The sequence below is a fragment of the Squalius cephalus genome (assembly GCF_949319135.1).
Source record: "Squalius cephalus genome assembly, chromosome: 16".
NCBI classification, from domain to species: domain Eukaryota; kingdom Metazoa; phylum Chordata; class Actinopteri; order Cypriniformes; family Leuciscidae; genus Squalius; species Squalius cephalus.
Window position 1 is genome coordinate 13,879,264 of NC_137137.1, and position 11,443 is coordinate 13,890,706.

Sequence of the window (11,443 nt, forward strand, 5' to 3'; positions counted from 1 at the left end):
TTTCTCCAGTCCCTCTCCATGCGCTATTGCCACATTTAAACAGCCAATATCATAGCATCGCCTCCAGTCCTAATCTCAGGGCCCATGCATGTGTGGCACTAGTTTCAATACGCATGGCTGCTGAGATAGAGGAACTTATACAAGTTGTGAGGTTCATCTTACTTCCTGTTAAGCAAGCAAGGCAAAAGAAATAGACCGCCCTTTGTTGAATGAATAGTTTTCAAGTGCTATGTCAGCTTCAAATCGTTCAGACCCTGCTTTCACAATTATATTCACTCCAGGGACTCGTCTAAGAACAGGTACTTTCATAAAAGGTTGTAAAGCGACAATTATGCTAAAACTTGTTCTAGTTTATCTACATTTATGAAATTATGTTGGTGTAACTTTTGAATGCATGCTTGCTATTCAGTTTCAACAAGTTGGAGCCTAATACATTTAAATTGTGCTTTATTTTTTAAAGAAAAAAGTTCATTTTTACTAACTGAAACACTTATTGGAAGGGAATGTGGATTTTCAGTCAATGTAGTGCCTAAAATTGTTGCAGATCACTACATGGGAGCATTGTATACTGTTATTGTTTTAGAGACATTTTCCAGAGATTATTAAGCAGATATCTGCATATTAATAAACACCGTTTGCATTTTAAATTGATCATTGATGGTACAATCTTTTTCTTTCAGCTGCACGTAGCTCAGTTCATGCCTGTTTTGAAACAATATGACAACAGAAGTGAGTGACTGGACACACTTCATCTTACAGTATGTTTAGTATTTAATATTTGATACTGTATGTAGCCACTGTAAAAAAATATTTTATTGTAGCTGTGAAAGAATAAAAACACTAAGTGTGACCTCAAAAACAAGAGCAAAATTGTAGCTTTTCAGTTTTTAACTTATTTTATTACACCAGTTGTTGTTGACTATCCTCATTTTGAGTCATTCAGCTGATTTAGGATGGTCTATTTTTGAGCAATAATGATATAGCACCGCTAAAGGTTGGATGATATATGAATATATATGTTGTTTTTCAATTACAGGAAATTGCCACTTCAGGAAACATTCATTTACACTGTGAGGTGACATTCCAGTGCCTTAACATATAGCACAAATTTTCCAACTCATTCAGCCAGACAGAATGGAAGGAGCTCATGACAACAAAAGGTCTCCGGCCCCAAATTACGAGTATAAAGTGGAGCAGCGTGCCGTGAAGCACAGAGAAATCAGCCATCGCAATAACACAACATCATGTCGCAGTCCCACAAGAGATCTGGACACAAGGTGGATTAAAAACGAACTGCATCGCAAAAGACAGTTTGAGTTCTTCAAAAGAAGACCAGTAGACCATGGCACATACACACCGTTATCTGCAGTGCCAAGGCACAGGTACTCGAGGGAAACCCTGCACGAACCGGAGTTTATGACGCAAACCTTTACGTCAACCAGACTGCCCTTGATAACAAGTCCAAATGTAAAGCTCCAGAGAGATGGCAGAAACTTTGCAAATCAGGTACAGAGTTTACTATTAGCCAGGTCTTTGGCCTGTGACTGATTGTTTAGATGTTTTGTGGTTTATATTTCTTTTAGACATTTGAGCTGTAAATTCAAGGAAATGTTGTATAGTCTTTAATTACATCATCTATTTTAATATTGAAATTAAATGTCCAAATCCTAAAGACAGCCTCCACTACAATGAATGATGAAAATGATCCCGGGCTGAAATCAGATGGATGGGGTGTCAATTCTGTTCAGCTTCAGAGGATAGTGAAAAAGGAGCGAGGTTAGTGGATCTTCTGATGAATAACTATAACCAGGCCACATCTAACATCGCTTTAATTTAAGCACAAAGCATCATACTTAACAAGACATACTAGGGTTATGTTGTAAAAAATGCAAAATAATTCAATTTTCAAAAAGTTGTGGCAGAACATGTTATCTTAATAATATTATTTTGTGTTTTATGTATATGTACATACAGTATATGATCATACAGTTCTCCTTAAAGACATCACTCAGCTCTCAAACACCCAGAAGACATTACAGACTGCCAGCATACAGACAGAGTGAGTTGCTTTTACATTACCTTTACTAGACTGTTTGCTCTTGCGGTTTAATATTTCAAAAGCTTAAATTCAATTATAATGGACCTGTTTTATAAATATTAATGCAGCATTATGAACTCTCTTTGTTCAGGTCTGGATGTGTTACCGTCAAAGAAGCGGTAAGGAATTTGGTGATTGTTTAAAAAAGAAAATTCTCATATACATTTGTAAAAACAAATAGCTAAACATGTAAATGCTGTTTTATTTATTAATATAATAATTCATGTTTTCCTCTCTTCTTTTTTCAGGATGTCCACCAGTTGTCTGTTTATTTAGAGGTATGGCAAGTATGCAGTCACAACCTATAAGATTGATATTCAAAAACACCAGCTTTTCCTGACTTCATTTGATAATGATATGTTACTGATAATGAAATGTGACATCTCTATGCAGGAGGCCTTACATAGAGAAGAGGCTCTTAAAAAGAAGCTCTCCAGCCTCCAGAAGAGCGCCTCTACATTGCTGCACTCTACAGAGCTCCTGTGGAAGGTACATTAGTAAACTACTTCTTGCTGAAGCATTATTCACACAACACACACATGCACCTGACGGCATTCTAAAATCGAATCAAACACATTGACCGTGTGAACTAATTTGTACAGACGGTCAGATGTCCTTGCTTCCATTGAAGCACAAGATGTTCTTTATTGAGTTCATGCAGCTCGAGTGCTGCGGTTAAAAATGGATCAAAAGGAAGACAAAACGAATGCATGAATGAAATTCATGGTTATTTTCAATTACTCATAATTACTCGGTCATACAATGTCACTCTGCATAATACTGGCTTCAGCAATAATGACGAGTTTCCTGGTTTGAACCCAGAAGACAGTAATGTAGAGAGAGTTGGGGGATGGTCTTGTGGTCAACATCATCCGGCTCGTTATGGCTTGTTCGGAAAAATAGAAAGATGTTTTCTTGCTCACACACAAAATGGAGAGCAGTGTAGGCGTCAGAGAGGGGTTTGTTTGCACTTTTGTGATGCTTCAAACTCAACCTGTTCAAACTTACACATTTTTTCCATTTTGAGCTCATAACAATGTCTGTATTTCTCTCAAGAACCAATATAGCAATGCTAAGGATGGTAGTTGTCACACAGGATGCAGTATGCACAGAAACTGAAAACTCTTGGTTCAGTGGTTCTCTATCTCACTGACACACTCGCACATTTCCTTTTCCTCCCACAGACACGTTGTGATGAGGACTTGCTGAAGAGTAAGATCAAAGCTCTGGAGGCTCAGCTGCAGGTTTGCATTAAGGTAAGACCGCAAAAGATCCAACTCCAGCTCTGAGAACTTACAAAGCAGTCAATTCAAAACAAATAATCTTTTACACTTAGATTGCAAGAATCAAGTGGTTTTTTGAATATTTTTCTGCTTTTCAAAAGTAAGTTTAACATGCGGCCCTGGATAAGTACAGGTCAGAGAGTTTGAGACACTTTTAAAAAGAAATAGAAGATAAATGCAGCAATTTGCCCTTTCAGAAGGTTCCTCGGGATGGAGTGAAAAAAGTGGTGCTAAAGATGGAAAAACAGAGGGAGGAGTATGAACAAAAGGCTCTGAAGGCTATTCAGAGGGCGGAGAATGAGAAGGCGGAAGCTCAGAGCAAAATGGAGTACCTCCAGGTAAGTACCTGCACAGGTCAAAAAAGTCTCAATATTGATATATTTTGTTATAACAAACTTTACCACCATATATTGCTAATCAGCAAAGGACAGAGCTCTTGCTTTCAGAACTCCTAGCTGGGTTGTAAGAATCCAATCTTCCCTTCCCCTAGGGGGCGCTGCAGACGGCACACACAGAGTCAGAGTGGTGGCAGAGGCTGTGTGAGGAGCTGAAAGAGGGTTCGAGTCAGCTGAAGAAGAGGCAGGATGAGTGCACCGATCAGATGCTACAGTTGCAGGGTCACTTGGAGGTATAACAAAGCAAAACCATGATGAGTGAATCAAAGGACTTGAGTGACACATCACAGATTTCTGCAAAACCTGACAAACCACAGGACCCTGGTCAATCTGCTTTCAGCACAGCTAATCAGAAATAACTTTTTTTCAGAAACGTCTGAATAAAAAATAAACAATTACACTGTCCCGCCAAAAAAAGTTGCTGTTTGGATTTAAATAGGCAAATGTTTAAGAGTCTATGATTGGATCATTATTGCAGTGATTATCATGTTTCTAGCATGTTACATATTTGGCAACAGTCCATCAACTCTAATTGATGGAGTGTGTAGCTTTTCATTTCTTCAACAACCATGAAGGAAGACAAATCAAGGACATTTTCCAGGATGACAATGTCAAGATTCATCAGGCTCAAATTGTGAAAGAATGGTTGGGAGGGAGCATGAAGGATTATTTTCACACATGAACTGGCACCTCTGTGTCCAAACATTAAATTAACTGGGGAGACTGAAAGTAGACTTTACAGAGTGCTGGACTCTTGCATTGTCAATACAAGATCTTGACTAAAAATAAATAACATCACAACATTTATTTCCATCAAGAGGTGCAGACATTTTTGGTCAAGATCAAGTATTGACAATGCAAGAGTCAAGCACTCTGTAAAGTTGCCATTCTTCATGCTCCCTCCAAACCATTCTTTGAGTTACATGGTTGTTTAAGAAATTAAAAGCTATACACTCCATCAGTTAGGGTTAGAAGAACTTTTGCCAAGCACATAATATGCTAGAAACATAATAACCACTGCAATAATGATCCAATCATAGAAGCATTTATAGAAGTTACTTTTTTTTGGTGAAAATAAGTAATCCAGCGTTTTTAATTAGAACTGACTGAATGTTCCTTCTCAGGTTGTGGCATGTTTCATTTATTGTTGTATAAATGTTTGTGCAGCGTTCTGTGGGACAGGAGGAAATGCTGAGAAAACAGAGTGAATCTCTTCAGTTAGAGAGAGCACAGCTTCATTCCTGCATCTCAGAGCTGGAGGAGGAGAACCTCAACCTGAGAGAATATCTACAGGAACTCAAAGGTGCTGGCAAACTGACTTTCACTTCAAATATTTAGATAAAGCATTCATGGAAATATTTAGAAACGCTTAAGGAATTAAAGCGTTTCTAAAGGAATTATTTCTTTCAAATCACATTTCATGCATCTCTCTTTATCTGTCTCTTTCTTTCACACACTCACAGGACACAACCACGAGTTGTGGAACAGTAACACACAAAGACATGAAAATGCTTCAGTGTTGGACCAACTCCTGCGGACAGATAACGGCATAGCAAGACAACTGAGAGACACAGAACAGAGACTCAGAATGAAAGAAAATGAGGTAAAGATCTGCCAGAGAGAGCACTGAAATTGAATTAAGGCAAGATATTACAGGCAAAGCCATTGTTGTTTTTTTGCACCCATTACATAGCGGAAATAAAACATCCAAAATACACATTTGAATGTTTATTACACTTTATCTATTTGCATCTGCAGATCTCAATTACAATACATATCTTTAATTGCTGTTGCCTCACAATCATGATGTTTAGCCAACAATCTCCACTTCAATACTTTTGGTTTTCTACAGTATATTCTTAAGTTTTGTTCATATATCATTTGCCTGGTTTATATAATATTTTATTCCTAAGAATAAGGTGAATTTTTTTTCTGGCTATTGAAAGTATTTTCCTGTTTACGTAGTGGTAAATATACAAAATCTTCTCCGTAAAAAAAAAAAAAAAAAAAGAATTTTGAACCTAGATTTCAAACTTCTGTTTTAGAAATGTATGCTGGTATTTTAAATGTAAATGACATTAAAGAAAATACCTTTATTATCCTTATCTTTCCTTAATAATTGTTGTATTTAATATTTTCCTTTATGATAATAAACTACAATTGAACTACTATGTAAGACAAAGATCTTTCAAATATTTAATATCTAAAAAAAAACAAAGAAACTTTTATTAGCTGTAGAACAATAAAATAAGGTAAACCAACAAAACATTTATGCTGTTGTAAAACATTTATGCTGTTTCCTTTCTTTTAGATTTTTTTCTCTCTATAAATAAGATATAGTTTAACATAGTGTTGTCTTGGTTACCCGGCAGTACACAGAGCTGCAGGCGGATCTTGAGGCCCTGGAGCAGGAGTGTTACGGCTATCAGTCCCGACTGACCCAGTGCCGAGAAGAGCTGAACATACTGAGGACGCGCCAGAAAGGCAGCAGGGTGAGACTCGAACATCATACTGTCTCACCAATGCGTGACTATAAGTCTCTTGTTAGACTAGTTTTCTTAGAACTTTTGAGTTTCTATGCACTTGGATGCACAAGTCATTTAAAATTGAGACTACATTACATCATGCACAACATTCTCAACACTTTATCCCCATTTCATTTGGTTTCTCTTGCACATAAATAATTGTCCTCCTCTATCTCCCCGAACAGAGTGGCTGTTGTAGGACCTGGCTCTGTATATGTCTGTTCTTACTGCTCATGATGCTGGTGGTGGTGGCTGGCCTGTGGTTTTATCATCCACCTGCTAGAGAGCAGCTCCGCCAGTTTTACTCTGACCTGGAACAGCGAATGGAGGACTACCTCATACAGGCGGCATCAGATCAGCATGGAGCCTGCTTTAGACCTGTGTGACAAGCAAGAGTAAAGCCAAGAGTCTTAGAGATTTGTTGTTTATATTTATTTTTTTATTTCACATTTTTAATAGATTTTTTTAAAGTTGGACATATAATGTCTCTATTATTTTGCTAACTTTTTATTAGGGGTGTAACAATATATCGCGTCACAAAATATCGCAATACAAAAATGCAACAATATGCATCGTGGATAGTGACAATATGTATTGTGTATAGAAAGAGTGCAAGCATATTTGTCTAAAATAATTCTGTATTTTCAGCTTCATAATCATAAATATTTGTATTCTGGTGTCACCATTGTCCTGTGCATTGAGTTATAAGCACCAAGTCCAAGCCTATTCATTTACTCCCACAATGTAATATCAAATTTAGCATTTTAATCAACAGTACATTTTTTGTTAACCTTTTCCCATATGTCTTGGAGTATCGCAATAATATTGTATCGTGAGTTCAGTATCGTGATATGTATCGAATCGTGACATGTATCGAATCGTAACATGAGGGTATCGTTACACCCCTACTTTTTATGGTTCTTTGTATTAGTATCTAAAACGGACCAAACTGTAAATACTGGTGACGTTACAAAAAAAAAGTGTTACAATGAGTTAATACCTAAATCTGTATCCCATATATAGATTGTACCATTTTTTTACTCTGATAATTGAAATGTAAAAACTGGACTTGACTCAAATGTTAAGTCAAAAGTCAATAGTTCAAGCCTTGAATAAATGAACTATTTACAACTGAGATTTTTTGTTGACATTATTAAACAACATACTATTTGTATTCTGAGCTGTAGCTCTATTTTACTGAAACATTATTTCCAGATAGGGGTGTACATTTCTTTTAGTTAGCACTCACTGAGAATAAAAGGACAATATTGTCCTGTTGAATGGCTTAAAAACACATTGTCATGACAGGTCACGCTCTTTAGCGTTCCAGACTGACCTACACATTAATGGAGCTCTGACACAGCTCATTTGAACACATTCACACACTGCCCCTCCCCTTGCCCAACACTGCTTTTCACCATGGTTTCCTGTGTAAAGATAACCAGAGCACATTAAAACATTCATTCCAACAACATTAACGCTCTTAATACTGTAGCTTGACAGCCGTCATACAGGGTGAGTCATGTTATATTTTCATGGAAATGAATTTGGTTCATAGATGTACATTTACAGAGGAACTTTTTTATGGTTGAATTGCAGCTTAACATGACAAAACTGGAAGTGCAATACCACAGTATGATGCTGCTGTAGGCCTGAGGTGTTTTAACATAAGCTGGCTAATAACACAGGCTGTGCAACAAAATCTTATAACTTATACGCTATTTTCTACTACAGTATCCAGTTTGACAAAAATTGGAAGTGTTCTGTTTGACTAATGTAACTTTATGTATTTCTAGAAGCTCTGATAAATGAGGTCGCCTCTTCTGGTATGTTTTGTTGGATTATGTTTTTGTACTTCTGTGATATCACTGAAGATCTGTGCCTTCAACATCAAGAGTTATGGGGAAGCAAAGGCCAGTAATAAGAGAGTTATGGAGATTTTGATAAAGGTACAAAAGATTTTTGACAGTATGAATAAAGATTAAATGTGTCTGTCTATCTTAAAACATCTTAAATTCTTGAAAATTATTATTATTATTATTATGTAATTTCTAGATCATTTCTCGCTGTGACCTGAGTTTGATTCAGGAGGTTCGAGATTCTAGAGGTCAAGCCGTATCTGCACTGTTGATGAACCTGAACAGGTATATATTTACTGCATGTGTCACTGATGCATGCAACTAATTAATGTATAATATAACAATGTTTTCATTTCGCTTCCCCCAGGTTTGACACATCTCACATTTACACTCATTTAGCGAGTAAAAGAATGGGGAAGAAAACGTACAAAGAGCAGTACGTGTACATTTACAGGTAATGAAACTTTTAAAATGGGTGTCGTGCAAAAATGTTAACACAAGCGAAGTGTCAGTGATCTGTAGTGAACATACCTGAATATTGCGAACACTAGGAGCGATGATGAACTCATCCAGCATATGCTGTGTTCACAGAAAAGACATGCTACAGGTGAAAGAGCAATACCAGCATCCAGAATTCAATGAGACCGCAGAAGGAGTTTTTTCCAGAGAGCCGTTCATCATATGGATCCGTTCTCCCACAACATGTACGTTGCATTAACGTTTCTAGTACCTGGAAATAAAATAGCACATTACAACACAATGATTAGCTCAGATACATTAATATTGAATCTGATTGGCCGTATCATCTTACAGTGGTGAAGAACTTCGTCCTCATTGGTCAGCACACCTGTCCTAAGAATGCAATGAAAGAAATGGAGGCACTTTATGAGGTCTTCCAAACAGTCAAGAAGAAATGGAAAACTGAGGTACACCAAACTTATAAAATATATTAGAACCATAGACAGAATGACATACTTTATATTAATTTCTCGATTGTGTAAAAAACGTTTTACCTTATCTAGAATGTGATGTTCCTGGGGGACTTAAATGCAGCCTGCAGCTATGTTACCAATAAAGGACTGAAAAACGTGCGTCTCAAGAGCGACCCAAAGTTCCACTGGTTGATCAGAGATGAACAAGACACTACAGTGCGTGAAAAAACACGCTGCGCTTATGACAGGTCTTACTTTCTTAGCAAACCTATACACAATAACCATATTGTGACAATAGAGCGCTGCAGGGATGACATAATTTTGTATAGGCCAACCCGGAAGTTAGCATCACACTGGTTTCCTTGACAAGAGCCAATAGGATTTTTCCATTGACTTTTGGATTATTGAAGAAAATAACCAACACATGTATATGATTCTTACATTTTGATCATCAAGATGATCTCCACAACTTTTATGAATTTTGAATCCTAAATACAAAATCGCCAGAAGTAAAAAGCTATAGGCAATAAATGAACTACACCAGTCACATGCCTCACCACCGCTAAGCTTCCGCCAACTCTTTCAGTCTTTATTTAAAATCTACGAACTTGAGTGGTTAGTGAGTAGATGAGTTTCTGTTTGCCGTGATAATGTTTAATGTCCCCGACATTATAATCTATAATCTCATTTAGCCACTTGTTAGCAACCACCTTTTTCAAGACACGAGTGGGGTATTACTGATGTGTTTCATGTCATAGAATAAAACGTGAAAATATCACAAGCTTGTGTTAACCACAGACCTTATTTCAGGCATTTGACCAAAAACCCATGCAAAAACCCCACTGACTTGAACAACCGGTCTGGTTGTCTGAACTACCAGACCGGTTACAATGACTGGTTGACCGGTGACCGGTAACCAATGACCGGTTACAATCATTGGTTACAATGATTTAAAGAGATTGTTTTTCCCCAAAAAATTATATTTTTCCTTATTTTATTCACCCTCATGATATTTTAAACCTGAATGAGTTATTTCTTTTATGGAGGTTAAAATGAGATGTTAGGCAGACTGATTCGACACCTTTTTTATTTCATGGGAAAACTAAAGTTAAAAAATGCTAACTTACAACATTTTCAGGTTTTAGGACTCATTCCTGCAGCACTCTATAGCATTCTGAGTCTAAACTACAGTTACCAGTTTGACAAAATGACATGCCAATGTATGTTTGATAGTCTAACAGTTCAATCTTTCTGAAAATCCCCTTTAGGATTATTATTCATGGAAAAGAACTCATTTCAGGGATAGTTCCAGAATCTGCTCAACCGTTCAACTTCAAACAAGAATATAATCTATCTGAGGAAGAGGTAAACAGTACTGCAAAACAGTTAATAATTCATAACCAATGTTTGAAATGTCTTTCATTTTTTGCATTTAGGCTTTGGAAGTCAGTGACCACTATCCTGTAGAAGTGGATTTAAAAGCAAACCATCGCTACCTCCTGCGCCACGAACTGTAAAATGATGAATATCTGTGAATATGGCCTACAAAGTAGCTTAATACTGTGATAACTTACTGGTATTTGTACTGTGCTCCGGTAATCAACATCTGATACTATGCAGTCTGTGTACAATGTGGTCACACAAGGAAACACAAGCGGCAGAACACATACATGTTTTTAAGGCACTTAACTGATGCTGCAGAGAAAAAATGTGAATGGATAACCCTTATGGAAAATAAAAGCACATATTAGCAGAAAAAAAGTTTACTACACTATTTAAGCCATTTTGGTATATTTACCCATGATGTTATTATACAAATTATTTTAAATTATTCAATAATTTGCTTTGCTGTTCTGCTAGGTGTCCTGTATTTGATGTTGATAATAGTGGAGATGATTAAATAATAAACACAATGTACTCATATTGCCAGTCTCATTGTAATACTTGAAATTGTAAGAAAATCTAACATGGATTAAATTCACAAAACTCCAATTGTGACTCTTTAATACTCATATATATATAAAATGAAAGGTCCTTTTCTTATTTAAGTCAGCTCATATTTTGTCAGTCCCTTACTCTGTTTTGATCAAGAGGAACAGAAGCTACTGTATGCTCTTATGCTCTTTCACTCTGTAATGTCAATAAATAATTCACGCTATAAAACTGACTACACAAACTCGTGGCTCACTAAAAAAAAAGAAAACTGTCATAATGGAAATCATCCATCTTGTTCATCTTAAAAACAGATTTTACTGAGGTGTTTGCATGAAGCGTTTGCATAAATATACTGTTACTCATGAGGAGGATGCATCAATTTAGCGGAGACATGGTGTGGTTGAGCTACTCAAACC

The 11,443-nt window shown here is 36.7% G+C and overlaps 2 protein-coding genes across 6 annotated transcripts; both read left to right on the forward strand.

Moving 5' to 3' along the window:
- Positions 1–163: 163 nt before the first annotated feature.
- On the forward strand, positions 164–7,474 carry traf3ip3 (TRAF3 interacting protein 3). Of its 4 annotated transcripts, none has more exons than XM_079897485.1 (15): positions 164–299; positions 681–758; positions 1,037–1,506; positions 1,674–1,776; positions 1,975–2,059; positions 2,190–2,217; positions 2,347–2,376; positions 2,492–2,587; positions 3,283–3,354; positions 3,579–3,719; positions 3,872–4,009; positions 4,944–5,079; positions 5,240–5,379; positions 6,149–6,268; positions 6,487–7,474. In XM_079897485.1, the coding sequence occupies exons 3-15, from the start codon at positions 1,135–1,137 to the stop codon at positions 6,685–6,687; spliced, it is 1,662 nt and encodes a 553-aa protein (XP_079753611.1). In that variant the 5' UTR covers positions 164–299; positions 681–758; positions 1,037–1,134; the 3' UTR covers positions 6,688–7,474. The 4 variants fall into 4 exon arrangements, with proteins under 4 accessions (XP_079753611.1, XP_079753613.1, XP_079753614.1 ...); XM_079897487.1 differs by having other exon boundaries at positions 1,990–2,059; XM_079897488.1 differs by having other exon boundaries at positions 2,002–2,059.
- A 236-nt stretch (positions 7,475–7,710) lies between these two features.
- On the forward strand, positions 7,711–11,082 carry dnase1l1l (deoxyribonuclease I-like 1-like). 2 transcript variants are annotated; one of them, XM_079897504.1, is made up of 9 exons: positions 7,711–7,816; positions 8,098–8,250; positions 8,357–8,445; positions 8,528–8,614; positions 8,752–8,864; positions 8,974–9,086; positions 9,183–9,340; positions 10,361–10,457; positions 10,529–11,014. In XM_079897504.1, the coding sequence occupies exons 2-9, from the start codon at positions 8,110–8,112 to the stop codon at positions 10,607–10,609; spliced, it is 879 nt and encodes a 292-aa protein (XP_079753630.1). In that variant the 5' UTR covers positions 7,711–7,816; positions 8,098–8,109; the 3' UTR covers positions 10,610–11,014. The 2 variants fall into 2 exon arrangements, with proteins under 2 accessions (XP_079753630.1, XP_079753629.1); XM_079897503.1 differs by having other exon boundaries at positions 7,733–7,816; positions 10,361–11,082.
- The last annotated feature ends 361 nt before the right edge of the window (positions 11,083–11,443 follow it).

Excerpts from the sequence above, each read along its gene's own strand:
- dnase1l1l (XM_079897503.1), top strand. The coding sequence starts at position 8,110 with ATGAGGTCGCCTCTTCTGGTATGTTTTGTTGGATTATGTTTTTGTACT. Across the intron at positions 8,865-8,973 it reads GATCCGTTCTCCCACAACAT|TGGTGAAGAACTTCGTCCTC; the intron begins GTACGTTGCATT and ends ATCATCTTACAG. Across the intron at positions 9,087-9,182 it reads AGAAGAAATGGAAAACTGAG|AATGTGATGTTCCTGGGGGA; the intron begins GTACACCAAACT and ends TACCTTATCTAG.
- traf3ip3 (XM_079897485.1), top strand. The coding sequence starts at position 1,135 with ATGGAAGGAGCTCATGACAACAAAAGGTCTCCGGCCCCAAATTACGAG. Across the intron at positions 1,507-1,673 it reads GCAGAAACTTTGCAAATCAG|ACAGCCTCCACTACAATGAA; the intron begins GTACAGAGTTTA and ends CAAATCCTAAAG. Across the intron at positions 2,218-2,346 it reads GTGTTACCGTCAAAGAAGCG|GATGTCCACCAGTTGTCTGT; the intron begins GTAAGGAATTTG and ends TTCTTTTTTCAG.